Source organism: Aspergillus ruber (assembly GCF_000600275.1).
Source record: "Aspergillus ruber CBS 135680 unplaced genomic scaffold scaffold00022, whole genome shotgun sequence".
Classification (NCBI taxonomy): domain Eukaryota; kingdom Fungi; phylum Ascomycota; class Eurotiomycetes; order Eurotiales; family Aspergillaceae; genus Aspergillus; species Aspergillus ruber.
The window spans coordinates 142887-170125 of NW_024467318.1; the positions used below are offsets into that span (position 1 = coordinate 142887).

A 27239-nucleotide genomic window follows, 5' to 3' on the forward strand; every position below is an offset into this window, starting at 1 on the left:
AAAAAAAAAAAAAGAAAAAGAAAAAGGAATACCACTCCGCCTCTATAAATTTTGAAGAATACAAAAACGGCAAACCACATAATACATGTGAATGGGTATCGCATATCAAGACAGAATAGGGGATAGTAAGGAGATAAATGAGACCGCACGATGGTACAATCATCGATCATGCACTAGCATATCAACGGCAAGAAAATAAGGAAAGGCTATCCAGCCTTTCTTTCCAGAAGACTATTCATGACCCTCTCAGGTTTAAAGCCTTCTCTCGGATCATCAAGTCTCTATCCATGCCACTCTGTGACTTGTAACTGCCGAGTTTCATCGCTTGGTCGTTGCTAATAGAATCTGGAATAGAATGTAAATCCGGACGTAGTCGTCTTAACCGAGTAGCGCGATCTTTGCCTGCATTATGCCTCCGTTGTGCTTTAGTCAGCTTTTCCGATGGAGGAGGAGGTGAAGGAGGCTGTGATGATCTTAAGTTGGCTGATGGACGGGAAGGCGGCGGCGGCGGCGGAGAAGCAGGGTCAGCTGGTGGAGGACCCGGGGGTGGTGGCGGAGGCGTAAGTGACTGAAAACGCTCGAACCGAGGGTCATTATCAAAAACTTGACGCAACTGCCATCTTTGCTCCGTATACTCGTCGTAGTCTGCGGCAATGATAGTGTCCAAAATGCTGGTATGGGTAAACTGTCCCATCGAGGCTGAAATCATCCGTTCTTTGAGCTTCCGGTATGCATCAGAGAAGGATTGGAAGATCAACGCGATTTCCCTAGTACCACCTGAGACGTCGTTGCTAGCATTGTTGGGGTCTTCAATTGTAAGGCGGCGATTGTCATTGTAGACTCTCTGCTTTCGTTAATTCAGTCCTATACCTCATTCCTTGGATCGAAGCCTACCTTGTTGAAATAGCCCGGCGGATTGAGTCGTATCCCAACTTTCTCATAATCCAGATTATTACCGTAGAAGTCGAAAAAATCCATAAGAACACTGCCTAGGTTCGGCTCAAGATGGCCGTGCGGCAGGTGTTGGAGAAGACTAGTGACAAGACAAGTAATGGATAATCCACCCAATCCGCCAGTCGCGACTTCATTGAGACCGCGCAGGAGCAAAAACTGCTTGATAATGGAGACGATAGGCAGCATAGCAGGATACTCAGATCTCCATTGTTGAAATGTGCGGTTGGCAATTAGGCCACTGTCGTTGTCAAATGACAAATCAACTCTGAGACCAGTCAACTTGTCCACGAACTTCAGAATTGGGACTCGCGCATGAGCAATAGTCTCAATCGAGCCGGGGACAGCGATTTCTGTAGAGCGGAGAAATGCAGAGTATGCATAGATCTGGCCTTTCCGCTCTCCGAAGGTCTTGACGCCTGTGCGGATGAAGTTACTTGATAATAAGACCAAATCGATATCTGCAGTAGGAAGATACATTCCAGAAGCAAAGGAGCCAAAGGCACGGATTTGGACACCATAGTATCGCCGCGAGAACGCGGATTGCAGCCTCAGTACTAGATCTTCCCGGACGATTTGTTCAAAGGAATTAGGTTTGACCCAATGGAAGAAGCTCACAATTTCATTGTGCAGTCTTGTGCCAGGGTGTAATGTGGGCGGCATGAGAGTAAGCCAAGGAGTCCCTGACTGCGATTGACGAACCCTCCATTCATCGAGGACAGAGGCGTCGGGGTAATACCGGCTGATTGGCTTTCCTGTCTTTTTAGAATGCCCTTTTAACTCGTCGTCATAGGTTCTCTTCCGACCAAATGCAGAGTCACCTGCCCTAGGTCCCCTGGGTGCATTATCTGGAGCGTTGGGATTCCCAACTTCATCTTCTTCATCCTCTTCATCGTCATTGCCACCAGGCAAATCACCTAACGAGATAAAATCTTCATTAGTCGTTACCGCCGTGTCCGCTTGGGTCGCTTGCGAATCCGCCGCGCTCGCCGCCGCGCGAGATTTCCGAATCAACTTTACCACGTCGACCTTCTTCGTTTGGCTCTCATCGGGCGGGGGCAAGGCTGTATATGGATCCGGGTTAGACCACTTTGGAGCAGGCGGGGCCGGAGCCGGAGCAGGAGCCGTGTCGCCGTTCTCAAGTGCGCGTTTCTTGCGAGGATGCGATGCGTCGTCATCGGAGACATCCATGTCTTCCTCTTCGCTGTCGCTGAGGTCGGCTAATGGTGCGAACTTCATAGCCGATTTCTGCTCCCCTGTTTGGCCAGCGGACACAAGGGGTTCTGGGGTGGTTTCCCGTGTCGATCTGAGAAGCGGCCGTTCGGAGATGTGAGGACGCGCATAACGAAACGTGAAATTGTGTCTGGGATTGTGGCGTCGGTCGCCACCGCGATTGCCCTGAAATTCAAATGCAGGCGGCATCATAGCGCGGGGCTACAGTTCTTGACGTATAAAAAGAAAGTCGTAGGAATGAACGCAAAGAGTAGTCGACAGCAAGATGCAGGGAAGTTATGGGAAGCTACAATAAAATTTCGCGGATGATCGGGAAGGCGGTGAACATAGGGTTTGTCACGTGCGTACGTCGCCAAAGGTGTCTTCACTATTATGTACATGTGAATTTAGCAGAAATTGATAAAGATATTTATGAAGTGCCGGTATGCTTAGCATTGAAAAGCGTGTGTTGGACTCCTTATTACTTGACATATACCCAAGATATCTGATTGCCGAACAAATAAGTCCGAGGTGCTTAGACACCAGTCTCTATTAACGACCCTTACCAAGAGTTCATAGAACTCAAGGCATGAGTGGCTTCGATACCACCTCGTCCAGTATCAACTAATGGCACTTTGGTCTCTGGTGTGGACAAGATTTATGCGCTACAAGGAATCATAATGCAATGTATGGTTATCTTCAGGAGCGAAGAGGATACTGTGATGAAATCAAACTAAGAACAAGTCGAGTTGTCTTTTGTCTTTCAATTGGGCTTCGTTTGTGGCTTCTTATATATTTACATTACTCTGTAAACAAACAAAGAATTAAGGTAGACTGATTCATGCTCAAATGAGCTCAGAGTGAGTCGATCTGATACGATGCTATTGATTTCACCTTCGACAGCGTTCCAGGTCAAGCGACTATGGATTGACACGCTTATTGTCAGTTGGGTTGTAGCTTTAATACATATTCTGCCCCAAAGAACCCATGTTTGCTCCTGTAGCTCTGGGATAACCCTGGCCTTCCTTTTGGCTCAATTAGATCATAAATTCACAGGTTGTGTTGTCATGTCAACAGAGCTATGCAGCTTCTGCTAACTAGTTACTCATGTGTATATACGTGTCAGATTGAAGGATTCAAGACATCTCAGCTGCAGGGCTATTGCCTGTCTTACTCATATCCAACTCAAGAGGCATCGAGATACATATGGTGTACTATCATTGGATGCTCCACATGAAGAGCCCGGCACAATGAAGTCAGTGTAGGACCAACAAGCCAGAAACAAAGATGATTAGTTCAAAGAGTATCAAGAACAATACTACTCTGTGTTCAGTGCTCTGCATCGAAATGTAACGAGTTCTGCCTGAGGCCAAAGTCATTTACCTGCGACGGATATAAATGCCGCATCTGTCCCGCACCGTTCAGATTCTTCTTTATCCTCCTCATCAACTTCTATCTGTCCATCTGATTTCTCATTGATTTTTCTCAGATAACTTTATCTATCAATCATCATGGGTAAGTAGGACTCCTTGTTCTCTGTCTGTTTGCCTTGGATTCCGTCGAGGCGATGGCGGGGTAATGTATGGACGCGCGGGGTCAGCATCATCAGCATCACCCTTGTCGATGCCGAATAGCATTCTCGCTATCGTCCAGGATATCAGATATACCCCTTCCAGCCACTTGCCTCGTGTAATCTGCATCTGTATCTGTATCTGTGCCTGTGCTGATGAAGTATTCCAGGTTCCGACCACACTTGCAGCTGCGGTGCTTCGTGCCAGTGCCCTGCCGGCGCTTGCCAGTGCCCCGTGAGTAGCATCCCACGGGACTCTACGTATGAGAATGAACTCGGCTGACTTGAGTTGTAGAAATAAGCAAAAACCCCTCGGTTATCGTGTTAGTTGGGAATGACTTGTGAAGTGGTGTTGCGTGGAGAAGGTTGAACGAATGACTTGGTTGTATGCAAGTGATACGCATAGACTAGAAATCCACTGCACATCTTGCACGTAAACTATCCATGTGTGAACTCTGTATAAACTCATGTGTCCCCAAGGTAGTCCGTGATATGGTCACCTGGTTGGACATGTTGTTCGGTTCCTAATACCTTGGGAGAATCTGGGAGATCTTTGCATTTGACAGTTGTTTTGTTGTTTTCTTTGCTCTATGAGTATTGCATATACTCTATCTTCCTAAGATTCAACCACGTATACGGCATACGGCTCTGAACACTATTGCATCCCACTTACAAACTGCTATTTCCCCATTGCGTAAATCGGAAAAGACCGTAACCAGCCTGCCTCCAAGTAAACTTTTCCTCTTCCCTTTCGCCCTCTCTCTGACTCCGATCGACAAGAAAACTTTTCCTCATTTCCTCGGCTTGCGCGGGTATCCATCTATAACCCATAATAGTAACATTTGCGCCTTTTTTGCGCCGTGCCAATCATTCTCCTTTCATTAGAATCCAGGCTGATTTCGTCTCCGTAGTCGGTGGCCCCAACAAGACTAATACAAATCGTATCGTGATAGATACTTTCTTTGCAGGTCATAATCATGGCCGGATTCAGGTCTGTGCGAGCGCTTTGCTCCGTCCGACTCAGATTGGACTGAGCACTGTGCTCCGTACTCGCTGTTTGTAAAGAGACCTTGTGTGTAGTGACAATCTGGTCTCTATGTATATTCCGTATAATATAGGGCATCGTTTCCGAAGTGGACCTGCGGCATAGTCACGTAAATACAGTAGTATAGACGGAGTGTCCGTATCAGCGATAGTATCGGGGGCTAGTGACATGCATATGCATGAAATCATTTCCAGGTCAGATGTAGCACGACTACAGTAACAACGATAATAGCAAGAATAAGAGAAGGGAGTGGCATGATTAAAAAGAAAAAAAAAAAAAAAATACCCCTCTGAACGAATAAGTCCATCCATGGCACCACCCGCATCGGACAGAAGCCAGTGAAGCCATTCCGGCAAAGTGAAGCGGGCAATGAGCACCGCCCGAAACAAGAAACTTTGGCTTCGGCGGTTGCCTTGTCTTGTATAGAAAAGAAAACATCCATATCGGGGATTTACATTGGCTGGACAAGCAGGGAACAAAGCGTCATTTCAGCTGTGGATGGGGGCGTCATCAGATAGCCAGTACATAGCCCCCGATGTAGACCGGGAGAAAAGGTATATAAACGTCGTCGATTTCCTCTCTCCGTCCTCTCTTCTCTTCATCAGCTCGAATCCTCTCAATCTACTACAAGCCTTTCAAATACTTTTTAAAGACTTTTCAGTCAAACCACTACCAACTTTCACAATGTCTCCCTGCGCATGCAACTGCTGCTCCGGCAACTGCAACTCTTGCTCTTGCAGCTCGTGCAAGGTATGTCTTCTTCTCTTCAAAGAGAGTCAAATAATAATGTAAACAGCACTAAATGTGCCCAATATCCACTCCCTTGTGAATAGCACCAAAGCGGACCGTTCCGATTCCGACCCGTTCCATCGTCTCCGAGTGCAATTTCCGGCGGTGGACTATGACTATGGTGATTAGGATTGCAATGCATGTTTATATTTGAATACACATATCCATCTTGGGACCTTATTGTCCAATTGTAGTCGTAGCTCGTGTTATGCTAATTTCACGAAGAAAATTGCTAAATAGTAGTAAACGCTAACTTGAGTTGGTGTTGTTGCTACAGTTCGTCCTTGACCCTTGGGGCCGCGTCCTCTTCCTCTCCTCCGGCGCAGACGGCCGGCGTAGTGACAATCATCGAGTACACGCACCTCTCATCTTCGCTCACCTTCAGAATCTCATTGTTCTCTCCACACTCCAAGACCACCTTGGTCGACCGCGCCGGTCCGTTCCAGCACGTCTGGCCCCGTACATATTCCAGGGTAGTTCGCTCCACAGTCACAATGTCGCCCGTCTCGTTGACTTCTTCGATGGTGGTGCTGCCAATGCGCTGGAAGTTGCCCATCCGCATCGATCCACCGCCCTTCTTCGAGTTCTGCTTAGTCTGGTCCAGGAAGCACTGCTCGTAGGTGTACTCGCCAGCGTCGCGAACGATGCACACACCCTTGAGCGCCCGGAAAACGGATGCTGGGCCGTAGTTGATTTCCAGGTCTTCTCGCCTGTTTCGCAATTGTTTCCGGGTCTCTCCAAGGCTCTTTTCTTCTGCCTTAAGAGCCTCGCGCGCATCCTGCACGGCCTGAGATTCGGAGCCGGACTCCACGGACTTCTTGGATAGGAAGCCGTTCTTTTCCAAGAAGCCACGGAAGACAATGAACTGGTCTTCAAGGAAGCTAACCAGCGATGGAGGAAGGTAGGCTGCAAGATGATAGACTGTAATGGTTAGTACCACATAGATAGAACCGAGATGTAGAAAACTCACCAGCATCCATTTCACAGCTGTCCTCCTCATTCTCCCAGTGCTCCCAGTTGACTCCCGATTTCTCGTCGTCAGGCTTGGAGATCTCATCCAAGTCCCGATCCCGGGCGTGGTTTCCATCGCTGTGACCCTTGGCAGCATACTCCTCCCAGCTGCTAACCGCACGTTTGACGCCCTCATCGTTGGAGTTGGGATTATACTCCTCCTTGAACTTGGATAAAATGGCCTCGAGTTCCTTAACCTGCAAGCGAGTCTCGTCCCGCTCCTTACGAACTTCAATTAAGTTCTCCCGAAGCTCTTCAACCCGGTCCTTAGCCACCTCAGCCAGCACATTAACCTTCCCCTTCTTTCTCCCCCTAACAAGCTTGCTCTGCTCCTGCTTCTGCACCTCCTCCAGATCCGTCTCAAGATTCTTGACCTTAATCTCATGCGCCTCAATTTCCGTCTCCAAACGCTGCACATCATCTTCAATCTCCTTCTCCTGACGCCCAGCATCAACCAGTAAATCTTTCTTTTTCCTCAACGCAGCGGTCATCGACTTCTGCCGCTTGTCCTCCTTCTTCCGCCATTCTTTGCCGAGTTCCTTGCATCGGTCCTCGCACTTGGTACCACCTACATGGGCCCACTCATCACTGCCGTCGCAGCAGAAGTCGTAGTCACAGATACCATCGTTGACCCGTTGGAACGGGACATACGAGGGCCGGTGGCCTTTGTTCTTGCAGTAGAATCCCGGCAGGGCAGAGGTGAGATCGAGATCATTGGCCCCCGGGCGATCGGCAACGGATAATGGGGAGTGGTGGGAGATGTGCGAGCAGGCTGATGTGCCGGGTTCATCGCTGCCGTCGGGACAGTCGCAGTAGTCGTCGTTTATGGCGGAGGAGGAGACTTGGAGTGCTGGGTGGGAGATACAGGCGAAAATATCCGGGTCTTTGTAGAATTTGGCGACTGCAGCATATTATTAACTTCAGGTCATCAAATGGTATAGTCCCAATGGGTGAACATACATTCCGGAGCAACACCTCGCGGTCGAGACGAGCCATCCTTCGTAGCGACTACTGTCGACGCTGCTAAGCTCACAGCGAGGAAAAGCGAGCTCTGAGAGAAGATCATGATGACATTGAGTGGACACCGATTCTTCTCATTCAATTCCCCGTTGTACTCTGTACCTTTGCTAACAATTAATGCGGAGAGCTTCTGGCCAGCTGGTGATAACATCGCATCTAATCCGGGGTCTTAGTCATCCGCTAGTTATCAATTTGTGGCGCGCGGTGATTGTACATTACAACATTGACACTACATTCTCGTTCATAGCTATAGTCAAAATGGGTAACGACGGAGGAAGGTAAGCTTATACAAAGAATCTCATTTGCAAAACCATACTAACAAAACCAGCATCCCTACCCGCCGCGAACTCGTCCGCGAAGCCGCCAAATCCCCCAGCACTGCGCAAGTCAAAGAAGCCCAGCGCGAAGTACAATCCCACTTCTGGACAACCTGTCCCCTCTCACATGCCCCTCTAGCTCGCCCCATCGTCTCCGACTGCACGGGAAACCTCTACAACAAAGACGCCGTCCTCAAGTTCCTGCTCCCCGGCGAGGAGGCAGAAGGAATCAGCTCCAAGGCGGACTGCGAGGAGCTTCTGTGCGGGCGTGTTAAGAGTCTACGGGATGTGGTGGAGTTAAGGTTTGAGGTTGATACGGAGCGTGGGGAGGAACATCGACGGGAGACTGGAACTGGGAAGGGGGAGAAGAGGGAGGGGTGGATTTGTCCGATTACGGCGAAGGTGTTGGGGCCTGGCGTCAAGTCGGTTTATCTGGTGCCTTGTGGACATGTGTTTTCTGAGGAGGCGGTTAGGCAGCTTAAGGGGGATAAATGCTTGCAGGTGAGTTTACGCCCGTTCCGATTTTATCCCACGGGGAGCGATATGGCTAACTGGCGCAGTGCAACGAATCCTACACCGAAGACAATATAATCAACATCCTCCCACCCCAAGAAACCGATAAACAACGCCTCATCGCCCGCGGTCAGAAACTCGCCGAGCAAGGCCTTACGCATTCCCTCAAGAAAGCCCCCGGCTCGAAGAAGCGCAAGAAGAACGTTAACGGCGACTCTACAAACGAGCCCGAAGCCACCGGAGCTGGGAAGACAACCAACAGCCGCAGTGGCACATCTACTCCAACGACAAACACTGGTATTAAGAATGCAGCGACGGCATCGCTGACCGCGAAGGTCTTGGAAGAGGAAAGTGAGCGCAAGAAGAGGAAGAAGTTGATGGGAGGCAATGAGAATATTAACAGTCTATTTACCAAGGAGTCCAAGGATGGTAAGAAGAGTGGTAATGATTTCATGACGAGAGGGTTCTCGATCCCTGCTGGAGCGAAGAGGTGATTTTCTTTTATATTCTGGATGAGGCGTTTGGCGCAGGAGTCGGCTACTGGACCGTAGTATATACTATAATCTTGAATAGAGGATGGTCTAACACAAAATCATCTATTGTACAAGCATTTTTTCTTGTTAAGACATGCTAGAAGAGAAAAGATACTACATATACGACATAAACCAATATCAAACATATCTCATCCTCTGCCTGTCAATTAAGCAATAAGACCCCGGGCACGAAGCTCAGCCTCGATAACCTTCTTCCTCCCCATTTCCTCATCCCGGTCTGATGACCTCTGCTTCTTGGCGAAGATCTTGACATTCGACCGGCTCTGAAGGCTGGCCTTGTTGAAAAGCTGGTCGGCCAATTTGGTAGGCTTGGGATTGAAGGACTTCAGGATGAGGTCTACAACTTCCTTGACGTTGGAGGTCGGGTGGATGATAGGGTCGGGGAAATGACCACTGAGCTGGGAGAATCTCTTCAGGAACTACTTCTGGTCAGTACTGCATCGTGGGGTTCGAGCAGGGGAGGGACATACGGCAAACTTGACAGCGGGATCATTTAAAGCCAAAGAAAGGAACCCCTTGTCACGAACATCCTGGTACCCGAAGAACGGAAGCCCGGAAGTCTCAGACACATAAGCACCCTCGTCCAACTCCTCCGCCGAAGCCTCAGCTTCAGCCTCAGCCTGCTCAGTCTCGCCCGCGGCCTCCGCAACAGCACCCTCAGGCTGACCACCAATCTGCTCGAAAATGTAAACCAGAGCAGCCTCAGTTTGCTTGTTGGGGTAGACGACACCCTCCCATTGGCCATTGGCACCCGGCTGAATCTTGCATTTCCAGATCATCTTGAAAACGGACTTGTCGTGCTCGACAACATTGTAGATGCTCGCCAATGGCTTCTTCAGGGCGTGCAGTAGGCAAAGTTCTACGGCGGTTTGGTGAGCGGCCAGGTAGATGTGTTCGCGCTTGGTGAGTTTTTGCTTGAGCATGAATCTATATCGCTTTAGCACCCGTCCGAAACCAAATGTATACGGACAAACTCACGGGCTATACTCATCAGACTGAGTAGCAGGATAATTCTCCCACCCCCCAAGATGCCCAATCTTCTCAATTCCCTCCCACGACGTCGCAGGCACATAATCAGCATCCTCCCTCCCAACCGCCTCCGCAACCTCAGCAGGCTCCGCCGCTTCCACAATCTCACCAGCACCCTCCTCTTGAACATTCTGATTCCCCCTCAACTTCTTCTCCAATGCACCAGGTCCACCATACGGATCCTTCATACCAGGCGGGTTTTCCGTACCCCAGAGCTTGCGGCGCACTTTCTCAGTGAGCGGAGTCGAGCCGGAAGAAGTCGAGGCGTTGCGCAGGAATTGGCGAGCTAGGATCGGCCGCGGACGGGCTTCTTGTCGGCAGCTCGAGCAGACATAGAGGGTTCGCGAGCTGGGGACCTCCAGGCCCAGTAGACGTGCCGAGGGTCGCATGTTTGTGGTTGGGGGTCGTTTAATTGACAATCACCTAGAAAATTGGCCGCGGAGGTGGAAAAGTTGAAAAGGCCGGGCGGTCGAAGGGGGGGCTCACGTGATCTTTAGCATTTGAACTATGTACTTGTATGCGGATATCATTTTTATCCTGAATGTTATTTTTGAGAATATTTCTTTGATATCTTGTCAATTGGCTACAGGTTATGTGGAAAAGTGCACGCTATCCTTGTAATATGGGAAGGCATTTAATCCATATACTCCGAGTACAGTTAAATGAACATTGCTTTGAGATTGAAAATCGTATAACCTCGTATATACATACATATGCACTGTTATATCATACATGCAAAGAACCTAATGTTAAACTATACAAGGAACTACTCCCGAACAAACATACCGGCCATGCCCATACCAGTACCAATGCACATACTCACAACACCAACCTCTAGCCCGGAGCGCTCCATTTCTGGCAACAGAGTAGCAAGTTGTCTAGCACCAGTAGCACCAAGCGGGTGACCAATGGCAATAGCACCGCCCTTAGGGTTAACCCTGGCCTCGTCGATTCCGAGCTTGCGCGTGCAGTACAGAGCCTGCGAGGCGAACGCCTCGTTGATCTCCCAGATGCCGACATCAGACACGCCCATGCCGAGCGTCTCGAGGAGCTTAGGGATTGCGACTGCGGGGCCAACGCCCATCTCATCGGGAGCACAGCCGGCGACGGAGCTACCCACCCAGCGCGCCTTAATCGATGATGACAGGCCGAGTTCAGTAGCGGTAGACCGGCGCATCAGCAAAGCTGCGGCAGCACCGTCGCTGACCTGGGAGCTGTTACCGGCGGTGCTGGTGCCAGTCGCTGAGAACGCAGGCTTGAGGCTGGCCATCTTCTCGACGGAGATGTTGGGCCGGATACCGTCGTCCTTGGTGACTTCAATCTCCCTGGGTGGTGTCTCTGGGTTCTCTGGGTCAAACGACAAAGTTTTGACGGGGACAATCTCAGAGTCGAAGAGACCGGAGTTCTGCGCAGCAGTGGCCTTCTTGTGCGATTCAGCCGCGAAAGTGTCCTGATCCGCACGGTTGACGCCGTACCGCGCAGCGACATTCTCCGAAGTGATACCCATGGGCATAATACAGTCGCGGGAGTCCTTGGAGTGCGACTCCTTCAACTCTGGCCACAGCACCGTGGGAATAGCCCGAGATCCATAGTTCCGGGTCATTGACTCCATTCCTCCACCGATACCAACGTTGATCGCGCCGGCGCGGATCCCGTTCGCGACTGTCGTGATAGCTGCCAATCCCGACGAGCATTGTCTGTTGATCGTGTGGAAGGGGACTGTGCTGGGGAATCCAGCGTGGATTTGCGCCATACGGCCGGCTTTAGCACCACCGAGCTCTTGCAAGACAGATCCAATCGCAACATCCTCGATCAGAGCCGGGTCGAGCTTTGGGTTTGCCTCCAGAGTCGCGCGGAGCACATTGGCAAGTAGTTCTTCCGGATAGGAGTCCTTGAAGCCGCCCTTCTTCGCGCGAGTTACTGGGGTACGGAGGGAGGAGAGAATAACGATATCGTTGGGGTTTTTCTGGAGGACCTGGCGGAGGCCCCGGGGAATAGGAGAGGCCATTTTGTATTTCGCAAGCTGTAGCCAGAGCAAATGAACAACCCAAGCACGGTGAAGTTATAAATGAGGAGGTTCTAAGAACATCAGTGTCGTTCAAATTGAACCCAGCAGGCGGGCACAAACCGATCTTCATATACAATCAACCGGCCAAATTCCGCCCGCGGTCCGTCGAACGGCCGGCAATGAGGAGTGGCTAATGTATTTACCCGGGAAGCGGGTCATTTTGGAAAGCTACAAAGCATTGAAGGACGTTAAATTGTAGACAGAGTTGAGTCTTTCATATTCGAGCACAGTAGGAGAACGGTTTACATTGATAACTAGATAACTAGTTAGCGCATTAAGCCTATGTCATCTGTACCGCAGACATTTAAGTCCGGTATGTTGTAGAATACATAATGAGCGAGAGGTTATTGAATACAATATCCAACCAACACTGCCAGTTGAATCTTTTTCTGAACAAATCCCAAACTCCCTGCGAATGGTATAAACATAACCCTTGGGACTCCGTGGACCAAACCCATATGACGGTTCCTGCCGTATTATAATAAAAAAAATTGCAAACACAAACCTTACGCTCGCTAAGCTTGAACACGAACGAATGCATAAAAATATACATGGCATCACACGCTGGAAACCCACCATGATCTACCATAGAGAAACAATGTAATAGGCGATTTTTAAGAGGATGAAAGAAGAGCGCTCAAGTGTGTATAATGTGGCTGTAATGACCAGGCACCTTTTGTCGACATTTATCACAGTCAGCGCGATAGCCCATGAAAACATTGAGTTTCTTCTTGTTCGATGCCATATTTGCGGCGGGGATAGATGGTTCAGGTTCTTTGTTGCTGGTAGACGGTGCTTGCATATCGATGTTCCATAGTGCTTGGTCATGATGGACACCATATGAATGAGATGACGCGGAGTGAGATGTAGCATATAGTGTTTCGGCCTCGCTCGTCGGTGTTCCGGTCCCAGTCACACAAACACCCTCATCCTCACTAATGGGGCTGGGAATACCTGGAAGGGTCCACCAGACCGTTTCATGATTTCTTGCAGCATCCGGATGCAAGCCAGAAACTTCCGCCCCAGATATAAAATCTTGATCCATGGCGACATTGGAATCTGGGTTGGCGAAAGGTGTTTGGTTGTTAGTGACTGGATGCCCTCCATCAATGTTCAATGACTGGTTGATGAGGCTGTGAGGAATGGGCGACGGCTGAACGCTGCCATGGATATGTTGCGTGCTCGTTGACGATGGTGACAGGCCTTCACCACTCATCGACAATGGGGGACTGTCGACGTCCATCGACGAATCTGACGAGGAACCAGGAAGTGGGCGATGTAAAGCTGTGGTAGGAAGGGCCGCATTGTCAGAACGGTGCTGATCATCGCTGTCGTCGTCCGAAGGCTCAATTGGTGTCAATGTAGAGAGATGAAGCTGAGGGAACAGCTGATTGGCTTCACAGAAAGTTGTTTGACAGGTATCCGGTGGAGTGCGTAAAGTTAGCGGACGGAGTCTCTAAAATCCGAGTGTTAGCAAACTGACAAAGAAATTAGAATCATAAAGGCTGACCGCCAGAGCGAATCAATGGTTTGGATCCACAGAGCTGCGTACCTTTTTCTCACGGTTCGCGATGTCTTCGGAATCGATCGACCCATCGGGCGTCCACTGACGCTTAGTCGAAAAGGTAAACATGCCGGTATGCCGGTTCCCGACAGTGCTCTTTGTGTCGGTGCGTGTACTAGTATATAACCCGTGAGTAGGATCGAAATATCAAGGGTTATCAAGACGTGAAGCACGCAGATCGGAAATTGAAATCATCGATCATGCACGGGCAAAGTGCATCATCTGTAGCCGTTGAGCTATGTAACCAGGATGTCGGCGTAGGGATATAGCTCCGAAACCATCTGCTGCATTAAGATACTGTAAGATGACAAGAATAATCGAGCAGTAATAGAAAATTATTCCAAAGACAGTGTCCAATGTAGAGGGATAAAAAAAGCTGACGTTGAAAGAAAAGCAGGAGTGGTTGTCGACGAGGAAACAGCCCAGACTGTAATCACATGACATATGATGAGGCTATTCAAAGCAATCGCGCTATTCCTATTGGGGAACGGAGACATCAACACGAACAAAACTATTGCACACTGAGAAACAAGTAACATCCGAATTCAAATCTCTCAACTGTAAATCAGTGCGAAATTTACTCACTGAATACCCCCAGTGTCATTATATCAAAATTTCAACGGCCATTGCAAGTCAGCGGTCTGACAGGGCGGAACCACCACTTTGATATCAGGCAATCAACATCATTCTCCAACATCATTCTCATCCCTGTACTTCCCAAGGGTTCAAGGATTGACAGCCCAGTAGCCGATCATGCATATACTACTGGCTAGTATTGTTGGTACTGTACGGATTAGATGTCTTGCGTGAAGCAAGCATGGCGGGGAATGGACAACTACAAGTACTCTACAGAGTACATGCACTCAGAGCTCTTCTTACTGGTATCAGTAACCCCGGCGCTTGGGTACATGGGATTCGACAATGTTAGCTTGGTAGTTTCAGGATATCTGTAATGGAGTGGGCAAGAAAGTGCGCAAATCCATCTGGGACATCTGCAAACTAGCAGATTGATATTAAAAACGAGAGATTATTGGCTTTTTGCTCTACCAGAGCGCCTTCGATATTATCTTCTGTTGGGCTGAAGGGAAGCTTAGCTATGTCGCTTCCCAATACCTGGCAAATCCATGTTTGAAGAGAAAGTCTAAATGAAGTTCCCGTGGTTTTTGGAAGAAGCAGAAGCAGTCAAAGGATGAGATGCGTGCCGGAAGGCCATATCCGTGGATCTGGTGTATCGCGACATGTCAGACAAATACGGCTGGAGACCGGTGTCATCATAGCAAGGGACAATACGCATGACGACCACAAATGCACCAAGACCAGAAGCTCGTGCAGTTTGAAACCCACCAACAATAGGAACAGCACGCCTAGCTGGGAATATGGAACAGCCGTATCGCCTGTTCTCCAGGAAACAAACAGTTACTCAGCTGCTAAAGGGACGTCTGACTTTCACGTGTGCCATTGGGGTTTTGTCGCTGGCTTTGTCAAAGTGCCAAGTCTAATGCATGGCAGGAGCAACACAATACAAACAGATACTGAATTTGCCCATTACCACGAACTGATCTGTAAATAAATCATGCTCCATGGATAGTATACGGAGTACGGAATACTCGGTCTATCTTTATCCTCGGCCTTAAAATAAGCGCGGCCAATCAGTGAGCAGGCAATCGAGGAACTTTGCTGATGACTAACACGCATTTCTAGATCGGCCTGAGTGTATCTTTTTCAGCTCACTCACTTCGTTTTTGTTTGCATTACCGTGTGACTGTTTTTCCCTCTCTTCCTCTCTTATATAAAAGGATACATTCTACTTATTCTTTTTCTTCCTCTTCCCAATCTTCCCATCCTCTCCTCTGTCAGCGATTCGTGCTCTCATCCGCGCAAAAAAAAAAAAAAAACTTCTAGATCATCCCACTTTGGTCCTACACAATGCCTCTCGTCAGCACAACAGAAGTCAACGAGGACACTCGTGGTATGTACCCAATGCTGCTTTCTCTAAAACCCTTCTCACTAACAATGCCTCTTTAGTCCTGGGTTACGACCCTTTGCTCTCCCCCCAGTTCCTTCAGTCCGAGATCCCGGGAGTGAGTCATTCCCCATTGCCAGGGCCCTTCTGCCCGAAACGAAAAAAATGCACAGGGGAAACGAAGCGAGGACACGGTAGAAGAAAAAGACACCAAGGACGTAACTGACAACAATGAATAGTCCAGTGAAGCCATTGCTGCTGTCCGCTCGGGTCGCAACCAGGCCGTCGAAATAATTGAGCAACGTGATGACCGTCTCCTCGTTGTTGTCGGCCCCTGCTCCATCCACGATCCTGCCACTGCCATTGAATATGCCCGTCGTTTGAAGCAACTCTCTGAGAAGCTCTCGGGTGACCTCTGCATCATCATGCGTGCCTACCTCGAAAAGCCCCGCACAACGGTCGGATGGAAGGGTTTGATTAACGACCCCGACCTTGACGAGTCCTACAACATCAACAAGGGCTTGCGCGTTTCCCGTAAGCTCTACGCAGACCTCACCAGCACCGGCATGCCCATTGCTAGTGAGATGCTCGACACTATTTCGCCCCAGTACCTGGCCGATCTTATCTCCCTTGGTGCCATTGGTGCCCGTACCACCGAGTCGCAATTGCACCGTGAGCTCGCTTCTGGCCTGAGTTTCCCCATTGGTTACAAGAACGGCACGGACGGTAACCTGACAGTTGCCATTGACGCCATTGGCGCTGCTGCCCACCCTCATCGTTTCCTGGGTGTCACCAAGCAGGGTCTGGCCGCCATTACCAAGACCTCCGGTAATGAGCACGGATTTGTCATCCTCCGTGGTGGCAGCAAGGGTACCAACTACGACCGCGCCAATATCAAGGCTGCCCGCGAGGCTCTGCGCGGGAAGAACCAGCGTGAGGTGGTCATGGTTGACTGCTCGCATGGAAACTCCAACAAGAACCATCGCAACCAGCCTCTTGTCGCTCAGGAGTTGGCCGAGCAGATGCGTGAGGGTGAGGACGCCATTGTCGGTGTCATGATCGAGTCCAACATCAACGAGGGTAACCAGAAGATGCCCGCGGAGGGTCCTTCCGGTCTCAAACAGGGTGTCAGTATCACCGACGCCTGTATCAGCTGGGAGGACACCGTTGATACCCTTGAAAACCTGGCTGAAGCAGTCCGGGCTCGCCGGGCTGTCAAGGCCTCCAAGGCCAACGGTGCTCACTAAGTCTTTCTCCCTATTAAAAGTCTTTTCTCTTATTCTAGGGAATAAAAAGCAAGACAAAAGGGGTTTCGGCGATTTTTTTTTTTTTTTGTTTTTTTTTTGAGGGGGTGGATAAGATTGGAAAAGAAAATAGTTTCGATCTAGATACCATGCCATTAGACGACATGCCATGATTCTGTTGGATCCTCGTTTATATACAGCATTTCGGGTTTATGATTTATTGATTTATTTGGAACGAATGGGAAATTGTGCCTTTTTCTTATTTTTCGGTTAATGTATCTAGGAACTCTTTTGGGATAATGGTGATTTGCATACGAGGACCCGCTGTTTAGTCACTTGGTTGTACTCTGGAGTAATTCCTACGCTATTATTGGGCAAACATTGAAAGTCAATTGCTTCGCTTAATATCAGGTGATTCATATCAGACACTACGTTCTTTTTTTCAAACAGACACCTCATAGCCAAGACAATAGAAAACGTTATATGTACATGCACAGTATACAGATGGATGCGATAGAGATCGTAGTAATAGAGAGAAAATAGTAAAACAGACGCCGCAACCCCAGATGGACTTGAAACGAGAATGGTGTAGAGGAAGAGATGAGGATGTTAATCATGCAAGAGGATGATGATGATGATGAGGAATAGTGCCAGGGCGAGATGGTGAGGGATAGACCCCATCTTCAGTCGCTAGCTTCACCGTCCGGTAAGCCAGCTCGTCCAGCTTCGTGATGCCTGCTTAGCAGTAGACTCTGCGTTCTCCGCAAGAACATCCAGCTGCCCCGGCACTTGCTCGCCCTTCGACTTGGCGTCCACCGCAGCCTTCGCATTAAGCGCATCCAGCACACCCGGCTTATTCTGACCGTCGACAGCAACCGCAGACTCAGGCGCGGCCGCAGCTTCATCCGCCTTCAACCCGCCGAATAGATACCGTTTCACCTGGTTCCAGGGCCGCTGCTCCTTCTCCTCGTCCTTCTTGCGCTTGTAAATCTCCCCAATCATCTCGTTCTTCACGATCTCGGCTTGCTCGGGGGTTGCGATGCCGCTGGCATGTGCTCGTTTCGCGTCTTCGAGTCTCTTGAGCTCGTTTTCGACCCAGAGGGCTTTTTGGCGGCGGTTGTAGAGTGTTAGGGAGATGATGGAGTAGACCGTGAGGACACCACAGACGCCTTTACTTCAATCAGCAATTGCCCTCATTGAATCCCTAGGGGGAAAAGGACATACCCGACGCAGCAATCAAAGAATAAACCGTCACCTTATGAGCCTTATTCGCAAGATCCCGCCCCGCCCCGAGAAACCGATCAAACCCCGACGACGACTGCGCCATTCTCGCTGCCTTTGCCTGCGCCCGCAACCGCTCGACCTTCTGCTTCGGCGTCTCCGGCTGCCCTCCTGACCCCGGTGATGGGTTGGCATTGCTGTTGTTTCCGGAGTTCGACATGAAGCCGGGGAGTTTATAGGCCGGGGCTCCGGGCTTGGAACTGGCGTAGGGGCCTGTGGCCGTGAAGCGGGTGGCGTCTGCGGCGGATCGGGACATGATAATATCTATCGTTCTCGTTCTTTTTTCTCGATGTGGTGGTTGGTCTTGTGTTGTGCTTGGCGACTCCGGTGCTCCCACACTGGTATGGTTCGGTCGATAAAACACCACCGTGACGCGGGGTACAATGACAATATAAACCGGATAATCCCTTATATCTCAATGGCAAAAGGAATCACAGGCCAGAGACAGGCTGGTACTAGTGGGATCCGTGGGACAGCGCGAGTCAAGATGTTTGGCGAGGATAGTTGATGCCGCCGGGGAAATTTTCAAGTTCAGAGGGAAGTCTTGGCAACGGAGATGGCTCGTTAGCTCCGATTGCTCTTCTACAGCTATCTATAAGATGACCTTTTGACAAGACATGCTTTTTGGCATTTTGTTTGATACTCGATTTCTGTGGAATACTTACGAAAGAATTATTGAGGCGGCGCTATGGCAGATTACAACTCCTCCGACTTGAACTCGATTCTAAACACATTATCAGCCCTGTCCAAACCGGCACCACCAGGAGTTCAGAATACCTCTATTCAGCAGCCTTATGGCTCCCTCCCCCATATCCAAAATGTCGAAGACGACGCATACGAACCCCCAGACATTCCAGCTCCAGTATCCTCGACGCCCAAACCGCAACCACAACCACAACCACACCCTCCCAAACCAGCACTAACAACAGAAACAACAACAGACCCCTCAACCATAACAACCTGGTCCTCCGCCCTCCGCCACGTCATGCGAACAGTCTCCCAAAATGAATTCCTCCAGCGCCGCATCCGCCGCCTAATGCAATCCCAGCACGATCACGAGAAACAATGGTGGCAGGGACGCGAAGCATTGTGCAAGAAACAGAAGGCAAGGGGGGAGAAGAAGAAGGAGTTGGATGAGGTGTTGTGAGTTTTTGCCCTGGTTTCCCCGGTTATTGGGTTGGTTGGTGGATGCAACCTGAAAGCTTTTGCTGGGGGAATTGTTTTGGCTTGACTATATGGTTGAATTGACCTTTGCAGACGATCTGTTGGGGCGCCGGTTGATTTTTCAAAGGGGGTATCTGTACGTTTGCCTACACCTCTCGCCAGCATTGCCAACTAACCAGGCACAGACAGCCGAAGAAGACCAGACAGAACTGAACACCTACGACGCAAAGATCTATGCCGCATCCAACCAGATGGCACAAGCCCTCACACTCGAGCTACGAGGACTGGGGATTCCCTTCTTCAGCATAAAGCGGGATCTGGTCACTGGTGACCATAAGAATAATGATGATCATGATAAACAACACAAAGATAAGCTGCCTCGAGAAGAGCTCTCGGCTCTCCAACTAAGGATGCTGGAATTGCTACAGGATCTTTGCAAGGAATAATGGTACCCATGAATAGTTGATGGCTAGTACTTATCAGTCTAGTAGAACAATCCTTAAAGAGGACAGGCGATGTCACTGGATCATATTATATACACCGATGCTTAATACCCCGGCCATCCGACTGGCCAACAAAAATAATAATGCCAACCATATATGCAATGATGATAACAATAACCCCCCTCCCCTTTGTCTATACAAACGTAAAGACGATATACCAATAGGATGGACAACACGCAAAACACCGTGGAATGCAAAATGCAGAACTCCATGCCCGAGCAAAAGAAGAACGCAAAACGAGGCTATGCGTGAATGAAAAAAGTGCACATCATACAGACTTCGATTCCTTATCGGCAACAGCCACGGCAACAGCAACCGCAGCCCCGACAATTGCGCTCTCCGGTGCAAGGTCAAGGCTGATAAGAGATTCTGTAGTGCCGTTGGTCTGTTCAGCCAGCTGATTGATATAGGTTTGGCAGCTGTCTCGGAATCCAGGGTACTTGTTGATCACACTGCCATCGCATGCAATCGACAGACTCCGAGATTCTGGCTCACTCTCCACCACGGTGACTTCCGAAGCCTCCTTGATAGCCATGGTAGAAGGAGAGAACTCAACGTCATTGCGCAAGCACCACATGCTGTGAATTGCAGTAGCCAGATAACCGGCAGCTCGTCGCGAAACGGTCTGGCATATGCGGCGTAGGAAGTACAGGTCTTCCGATGAAGGGGTCACAGGGAAAGTGTGTTGCTTTTGAAACAAAGCTGCCGAAGAAGTCAACGACGGCGATGTGTCGGCTTCGAGGAATGCGACGATGCTGGTGTCGAGTGAATACGGCTCCCGCATGGAGTGCGGCAGCTCTCCTCCAAACAGATTGGCGGTATCGACGGCCTCGACGATAATGAGCCGGACAACCTCACCTAAGTAGCGTCCCGTAACCATGTATTCCAGGGGCTGGTAGTCGGGTCGCAGATGGGTGCGATTAAGAATGTCATCCCACCGGGTCATGGGCAACACACCACCACCACCAAACATGCTCATTTCGCTGTTGATAATGACGTGTTTAGCATAGCTGAACCAACCCGGAGGCCTGGTACCAAACTTCGACAATCCGATCTCGTGCACCGGGAAGTGAATCGCTACGTTGGTCCCGGTTCCCAGAATGAGCGACATGCGCGTTTGAGGATCGACATAGGCACGAGACAGAAGTGTGGCAGAACTGTCGTTGACAATGGCATCCACTTGTACATTAAGGTTCCGCGCGCGGCACGACTGGACGATCAAATCTCCTAGTTCCTGTCCTACAGTGCCATTGGAACACAAGAAACCCTTACCCATATGGATAACCAGTCCGCTGCTAATCGATGTTTGTTCGATAGGGAAAGACCATGACAGACCCATGGATAAAGGCAACTCTTCCCGACCGTAACTTGAACCAACTTCCTGCAGCATCGACTCAATTCTCTCTGCCATCCAATCGAAGAACAATGTGCCTTCCAACAACTTGACATTGCTGTCGATGTATGCGGATGATTCCCGAAGTACCTTTATATTCCCTTTCCCATGTAATTCAATCAAAGCCACGCGAAAAGTCGACCCTCCAACATCCAGCGCCAAGTATGTCCCCTCCTCTGTGCCCGACGGTAAGGCATGGTTGTAGGAGGGTAGCATGCACACAGGGCTGGACTGCAGACATGACCTAAACTGAGCGCGTATCTTCTCCGACATGACGATCATATTCCGCATCGACAGGGGTGCAGTAAAGAGGCGGTCGACCTCTTCCGCAAAGTCGTCCAATGTCCGATGTCGCCATCGTACACCCAGGAAACCTTTCTGGCGCCGTTGGGAGAATTCCCGGAAGAGTGAAGGGAAAAGAATCATGGTCTCTAGCGCGGATACAACGTTGGAGAACATTTCCTGCAGTTTGTGCAAGACCCTGACTAGCGGAGCAGGCATAGTAACAATCGGTAGTAAGCACTCACGACGTCCGCGAAGACAAACAAAACTAGTGAGGGGTGATGCTTAATAAATAAGACAGTTGAAATCAGAATTGACACTCTCCCATAAAGAGATAAGCGTCAATACGAGATCCAGAGCACGGGGATAAGCCGGGGAGCAGTAGGTGGTAAATAAACGGAAGGAAAGAGAAGATGGGGAGGAAGTAACCAGTCAAGTAGACGAAGAAAAGACGGAAGGGAAGGAATATCAGGTATAAATCCCGATCGAGGTAGTATCGCCAGCCATAAAAGGTCAATGTGCCTCAGACCGTTTTCTCCGTCGTCTTGGAGAGAAGATGTCACGATAATATGGAGATGGAGATGGAGAGTAGCAGCAGAGGCGGGTTTGATAAAGTTGAGGCAACTCCAATTGTCACGGCAGTTTGGCTCACTTTTTGTATTCCGCTCGCACTCTCTTCGCGCTTTCTAAGGAGGAATTGGGTTGACGATAACGGAAAGGAAGAATGAAGTATGTAGAGAGGGCTTTGATTCAACGCGTGGCCATTCCTTGGAGAGGTTGAGGTGAGGATCCGAGAGGGAGAAGGGTTACCGCACAAGGAAGGGCCAGAAAAAAAGGGAGGGGCAAAAAAAATTAGATTATTATATCAAAAACAATTCAATTCAGACTCAAATACGAACTAAACTGAATGATAGAAGAACACTGTGTGTTCTCCCAAAGTAAAGCGGTATGGTTCCTAATGTCACATACGGTAATTATCATCTGGGGGTTTGTGGTGCGACCTGCAAACTATGCTACGATTTTACTTTTCTACAGCACTTGTTTTGAGATAATCTTTGGATTTATTTGAGCAAGATTTTGAATAATTCCATACTTTATATATTACACATTCACCCCAGGGGTGACAGTGAGGAGCTATTGAGGGCATAAAACCACTGGAGAGTTACATCTGTTGCAGTTCAGATCAGATATGATACCGTCATGTATCGTAATGCAGTCATCAATACAACTGTCGTCTATTTCTTATCTGATTGGGTTCTTTGCTAGGATTGTCCCATGATGGCTGGTGAACCTCGAATCGATTACTTTTCGCTTCCTCTGTAATCATCTTTAATTGTACAGCCACTATCAAGAAATATAAGTGCCAGCGTATCGAGTCGAGATAGATTCTGTGGTATGTCACACTGGCTGGGTGCAACGGTGGTAGTCATTGCCGGAACTGTTACACTCTGGGCGGATCCTCTGACAACTGACGATTTGAATAAGCCTACGATATCATACGGATGACGCTGATGGTTTGTTTCAACTCATCGCCATCCCATATCCCGTCATTTGACACTTTCTCTTCTCCTCTCTGTAGTTGCATTCCAAAAATGGTGGCAGGGAGAGATAGCCTAGCATGCAGCCATTGGATGGCCGTACTTTTTGGAGGCTGGAGAGTCTCCAAATCGGGCAAGCAATTGGTTGAATGCAGAAATATGATATAGGATCTCGGGGATATTCCCCCAGATCTCCACTCCCTTCTGGTTGACCATATCACCGGATCATTCATGGACCCCAGCCTTAGAGAACAATGCATCCTCGAAGATGAACCGAATTTGTCTTTCCCAGCTTTGGCTTTCCCTATCCACGTGGCTGACATACGATTCCGGTGCATTATTGCTGATGGCTATAGTCCTCAATGGCCGTCCGTTCTTCAGTTGCTGAAGTGAATAACCCTGAACCCAGGATGTTGGGACATCTGTACGACATGCTCTGGCTATACCACTCTTACGGATACCCAGCCTGATGGCAAGCCCATCGTACAGGTGCTCCGTTCATGTTGCTTGGGTCATCTTTATACTTTTGACAATCATCGGGTTTCGCCTGTACAGCTCTGCGTGATGCACCGGGATGGCCTATGTAGACTCGATCATACCAGTCCTCAGATATACAGTGCCCATCTACTCGGTTATCCTGGTCTGTTGCCTTGTTATCACAAAGACCTCGAGTGTTCATCTTGACTAGTCACGCTTGGTCCTGCTTGATCCGTACTGGTACTCTACCAGGGGCATCCCTGGTGAGCCATCATGACATCATATCCACGACACTATCGCATCATCTGGGACTAGATACATAAAAGAGTCTCGAATTCTCGGCTGATAATATTGAATTGCCAGGAAAAACAACTTTGGCTCTAATTAAATTATATACCTCGCAGAATACAGTACACAATGTCCGTCGAAGGCGTCAGGGATAAGAACGGAGAAACTATTCACGAAGATGATTTTGTCTTCACTAGATACCGCGGAGGTTCTCACCAAGGAAAGGTAGATTACTCCTTTTCCTTATCATCTGCTAATTCTTTTCTAACCTTGACATTCAGGTCGAGAAAATTGTCACGGATGAGGCCGGAGCAAGGGAAGAGGGCGTAGCAAATCCTCCCAAAGTATGTTATTCTCACTATGCACTCTGCGCGTAGAGCTTGCTGAGTCCTTGAAGGTTATTTATACAGACCAACACGGACACCGGGTTGCGCATAATCCGAGCACGCTGGATAAGTCGGAGTCAAGTGATTAGCCGCTCGTCCCCATATTGATCGTCGAGTTAGTTTTTTCCTGAACTAGAGTCCTACTCCGTAGTCCCAGAGGAATGATAAATTCTGTTTGGGTGCGGTGGTATCCACCAAGGGCTCTTGATTCAATGATAGCGTAGACTCTATCAAGCAATTCCAAAACCGAGCATCACAAGACTAAACATTTGGATGCTGCATGTACTGTTCGCCATCTGTTCGTCAATGTCCCTCATTAGCGTCCATTTGCCCCTGTTGACTGCTTAAAAAATGATCACCATTGCGGGGAACTCAAAACCGGAACCTGTGGGGACCATAATATCCCAACAGGGGTATTTCAATCGCGCAGTCAAGGAACTTTGGTACCAGCTATTTACTAGTGAATCAGCAAAACGTCATAAGCGAGTAAAAACTCTGAAGCCCTGACTCGTTGGTCAAAAAAATGGAGCAGTGGCAGTCAACATGGCTTTATATTAGGCAATGCCCCGTGCCTGCGCAGGGGCGAGGCTGTCTGCGACTGCTCATGCAATCCGCGCCGACTCGCCAGTGTCAGCGTCCGCCGCCGCAAAATGAGGTTCGATTTCGCCGCAGGGGTAGCGCTTGCCTGGACGCTCGTTAGTCCAATGGCATATGCCATGGCTGTACCTCGCACGAATTCATCGACTAATTCAGACTCTGGACTTCTCTCGGTGTTGTCCCAAGCTGTTGGTGATCTGTCAGTAGGACAAAAAACTTCGGATACTGCGTCCTCGATATTGTCATTGCTCGACAACCAGGCAGATACTCCGAACAGCGCAGCAGATGTTGGATCCGTAAAGGATGCGCATGACAAAATCAGTCAGGTTTACTCGTCTGTGGACAAAGACTCGGATAGTCTCCTGCTGGATCTCGTCAAAGGCCTGGTAGAGGGAGGATTAATTCCATTGAATCTAGTGAACCTGCTAGACGGGTACATCAACATCGACCTCAACTCAATATCCAACAATAACCCTGCACCACCCTCGAAGCAAGATCTATACCCGAAAAAGCGATCCGATGATGCGATATATTCAATCCCCGAGGAAAAGCTCCGGGCAGCCATACATATCCCTGATTCGTTCGCCTGTGGAAAGAACGGGAAAAAACCAGTAATCCTGGTGCCAGGAACTGCAGTCCCTGCTGGTATGACCTACCATTTCAGCTTCAGTCAGTTGGGTAAAGCTCTCCCTAAAGCGGATATTGTCTGGGTCAACATTCCCCGGGCTTCGTTGAATGACGCGCAAACAAATGCCGAATACGTCGCGTATGCGATCAACTACATCTCCGCCGTCAGCTCCGATTCCAACGTGGCGGCCATTTCGTGGTCTCAGGGTGGACTGGATGTTCAATGGGCATTAAAGTACTGGCCTTCTACACGGGATGTGGTGGAAGATTTCATCGCCATCAGCCCAGACTTCCACGGCACAGATCTAAGATCGCTGGACTGCCCGTTACTGGACCCTCTTGTCTGCACACCATCAATCTGGCAACAAGGCCCGGAGACTGAGTTTATTCATACCTTGCAATCCGATGGCGGCAACTCGGCATACGTCCCAACAACCACCGTGTACTCTACTTTCGACGAAATCGTACAACCGATGAGCGGACCCAACGCGTCAGCCATCCTTTCCGACATCCGCGACATCGGGGTAACAAACAACCATATCCAAACGATCTGCCCCAACCAGCCAGCAGGCGGGGTTTACCTTCATGAAGGAGTATTGTATAACCCCCTCGCCTGGGCCCTAGCCGTCGACGCCCTCACCCACGACGGCCCCGGCGACCCCTCACGGATCGACATCGACACAGTATGCGGGCAAATCCTCGCTCCGCAGCTGCAGCTGGACGATATGCTTGGCACAGAGGGAATTTTGCTGATTGCGCTGGTGGAGATTCTCACGTATGAACCTAAAGTGGGACAGGAACCGTCTATTGCCGGTTATGCATCATGAGGAGTTGGAGGGATTGGGGAGGAACCGTTGTTCTGTGCTGAGCAGAGTACGGGACGAGACGAGTTAGACTGAGCTTGGCTTGATGGATTGTTTCAGATAATGCTTAATTAATATTATCGTCGATGATATTCATGTCCTTGGGTCTGACACTGGGACTGTCGGATGCTTATTGGGGTGGAGTCTTTATAGACCACTCGCTATAGTTAGGTTGACCAATTTAATAAATCCATTGAATCTGAATTCTATGAGCATGCCTTCCCAATCCCCCCAAGTAAACCCTTTTTAGTAGAAAGAGATGAATAAACCCCACATAAAAGCTCCCGTGGACACCTGCTAGCCATTTTTTGGTTTAGATTGATCGATAAGGAAAATGATACGACGCCATTATATTCTTAAAACTGCAAAAACCTAAAACCTTAACATCCTACTGAATACACCTTCGGTAAAAGTTCTGTTTTACACAAACACACCGTGCACGTCCCAATCACTGGGCGTTACAAAGTTGTCGGAGATGACAGAGAGAACCAACGGTCTGCCCTCGGGAGCAAGCGAGCATCGGAGAAACATACCCATGGCTTATATATCCGTACGGGACCGGCTAATAATCAACTTCAGACACACGGTATGGGAGTTGATACCGGTGGTAATTAGTTAATTGGCAGGCGTGTGATTGATGCAGGCGAGATCGTAGCAATGAGACAGCAAATTGAGGTTAAGAATGCCGGGTTAGCTTCGGAGTCGTCTGTCTGCGATATCCATGAACGAGATAGCTTATCCCGCGGTCAAGAAATCATATAGCTGGGATGTATGTGGACTGCCCCCGAGGTCGGCAAAGAGAATCAGACGGAGTGCCCACGAAGCAGATAGTCGGAAGGTCTACTAAACACTGCCAGTGCAGCCATCATGCGGTAATATTCTGTTTGTATGCTTATATGGAGGGACATGTCTTTCTTCACCGCAGTGCAGATAATCAACCCCAGACGCACTGGCGATTTTTCCAGAACGGCCGATCGGCGCACATGGTTC

The 27239-nt window shown here is 49.3% G+C and overlaps 13 protein-coding genes across 13 annotated transcripts; 6 read left to right on the forward strand and 7 right to left on the reverse strand.

The window, feature by feature from the left end:
* Positions 1-235: 235 nt before the first annotated feature.
* EURHEDRAFT_460643 (putative topoisomerase family protein TRF4) lies at positions 236-2376 on the reverse strand (the record flags this gene model as incomplete). The annotated part of the gene is made up of 2 exons (XM_040784665.1): positions 236-844; positions 895-2376. The coding sequence occupies 2 exons, from the start codon at positions 2374-2376 to the stop codon at positions 236-238; spliced, it is 2091 nt and encodes a 696-aa protein (XP_040636955.1).
* Positions 2377-5385: 3009 nt separating this feature from the next.
* EURHEDRAFT_414469 (uncharacterized protein) lies at positions 5386-5622 on the forward strand (the record flags this gene model as incomplete). Its single annotated transcript, XM_040782443.1, has 2 exons — positions 5386-5528; positions 5575-5622. Coding segments are annotated over 2 exons (180 nt in total), but the record flags the coding sequence as incomplete, so codon positions are not given.
* A 216-nt stretch (positions 5623-5838) lies between these two features.
* On the reverse strand, positions 5839-7644 carry EURHEDRAFT_379333 (putative protein kinase C substrate; the record flags this gene model as incomplete). Its single annotated transcript, XM_040779159.1, has 3 exons — positions 5839-6488; positions 6538-7479; positions 7539-7644. The coding sequence occupies 3 exons, from the start codon at positions 7642-7644 to the stop codon at positions 5839-5841; spliced, it is 1698 nt and encodes a 565-aa protein (XP_040636957.1).
* Positions 7645-7800: 156 nt separating this feature from the next.
* On the forward strand, positions 7801-9098 carry EURHEDRAFT_504543 (uncharacterized protein). Its single transcript, XM_040785815.1, has 3 exons — positions 7801-7876; positions 7927-8416; positions 8476-9098. Exons 1-3 carry the CDS (start codon positions 7857-7859, stop codon positions 8920-8922), a joined length of 957 nt encoding a protein of 318 aa, XP_040636958.1. The 5' UTR covers positions 7801-7856; the 3' UTR covers positions 8923-9098.
* Positions 8790-10443, reverse strand: EURHEDRAFT_414473 (mitochondrial 54S ribosomal mL50 protein). The gene is made up of 3 exons (XM_040782444.1): positions 9961-10443; positions 9453-9909; positions 8790-9401 (listed from the first exon to the last, which is right to left on the reverse strand). The coding sequence occupies exons 1-3, from the start codon at positions 10398-10400 to the stop codon at positions 9129-9131; spliced, it is 1170 nt and encodes a 389-aa protein (XP_040636959.1). The 5' UTR covers positions 10401-10443; the 3' UTR covers positions 8790-9128.
* Positions 10444-10681: 238 nt separating this feature from the next.
* Positions 10682-12324, reverse strand: EURHEDRAFT_156531 (putative 3-ketoacyl-CoA thiolase). Its single transcript, XM_040777802.1, has 2 exons — positions 12140-12324; positions 10682-12090 (listed from the first exon to the last, which is right to left on the reverse strand). Exon 2 carries the CDS (start codon positions 12017-12019, stop codon positions 10778-10780), a length of 1242 nt encoding a protein of 413 aa, XP_040636960.1. The 5' UTR covers positions 12020-12090; positions 12140-12324; the 3' UTR covers positions 10682-10777.
* A 71-nt stretch (positions 12325-12395) lies between these two features.
* On the reverse strand, positions 12396-13845 carry EURHEDRAFT_156706 (uncharacterized protein). The gene is made up of 2 exons (XM_040777803.1): positions 13632-13845; positions 12396-13535 (listed from the first exon to the last, which is right to left on the reverse strand). The coding sequence occupies exons 1-2, from the start codon at positions 13710-13712 to the stop codon at positions 12717-12719; spliced, it is 900 nt and encodes a 299-aa protein (XP_040636961.1). The 5' UTR covers positions 13713-13845; the 3' UTR covers positions 12396-12716.
* A 1677-nt stretch (positions 13846-15522) lies between these two features.
* EURHEDRAFT_414476 (3-deoxy-7-phosphoheptulonate synthase) lies at positions 15523-16950 on the forward strand. The gene is made up of 3 exons (XM_040782445.1): positions 15523-15612; positions 15669-15724; positions 15846-16950. Exons 1-3 carry the CDS (start codon positions 15570-15572, stop codon positions 16851-16853), a joined length of 1107 nt encoding a protein of 368 aa, XP_040636962.1. The 5' UTR covers positions 15523-15569; the 3' UTR covers positions 16854-16950.
* Positions 16951-17546: 596 nt separating this feature from the next.
* Positions 17547-18387, reverse strand: EURHEDRAFT_379339 (cytochrome c oxidase assembly protein COX14; the record flags this gene model as incomplete). Its single annotated transcript, XM_040779160.1, has 2 exons — positions 17547-18019; positions 18075-18387. 2 exons carry the CDS (start codon positions 18385-18387, stop codon positions 17547-17549), a joined length of 786 nt encoding a protein of 261 aa, XP_040636963.1.
* Positions 18388-18647: 260 nt separating this feature from the next.
* On the forward strand, positions 18648-19950 carry EURHEDRAFT_414479 (uncharacterized protein). The gene is made up of 3 exons (XM_040782446.1): positions 18648-19274; positions 19389-19431; positions 19481-19950. Exons 1-3 carry the CDS (start codon positions 18820-18822, stop codon positions 19739-19741), a joined length of 759 nt encoding a protein of 252 aa, XP_040636964.1. The 5' UTR covers positions 18648-18819; the 3' UTR covers positions 19742-19950.
* A 116-nt stretch (positions 19951-20066) lies between these two features.
* EURHEDRAFT_460476 (putative hexokinase) lies at positions 20067-21692 on the reverse strand (the record flags this gene model as incomplete). The annotated part of the gene is made up of 1 exon (XM_040784652.1): positions 20067-21692. One exon carries the CDS (start codon positions 21690-21692, stop codon positions 20067-20069), a length of 1626 nt encoding a protein of 541 aa, XP_040636965.1.
* A 2213-nt stretch (positions 21693-23905) lies between these two features.
* On the forward strand, positions 23906-24251 carry EURHEDRAFT_460570 (DUF2945 domain-containing protein; the record flags this gene model as incomplete). Its single annotated transcript, XM_040784658.1, has 3 exons — positions 23906-24001; positions 24058-24120; positions 24174-24251. The coding sequence occupies 3 exons, from the start codon at positions 23906-23908 to the stop codon at positions 24249-24251; spliced, it is 237 nt and encodes a 78-aa protein (XP_040636966.1).
* Positions 24252-24812: 561 nt separating this feature from the next.
* On the forward strand, positions 24813-26213 carry EURHEDRAFT_404396 (putative lipase; the record flags this gene model as incomplete). The annotated part of the gene is made up of 1 exon (XM_040780307.1): positions 24813-26213. The coding sequence occupies one exon, from the start codon at positions 24813-24815 to the stop codon at positions 26211-26213; it is 1401 nt and encodes a 466-aa protein (XP_040636967.1).
* Between the last annotated feature and the right edge of the window lie 1026 nt (positions 26214-27239).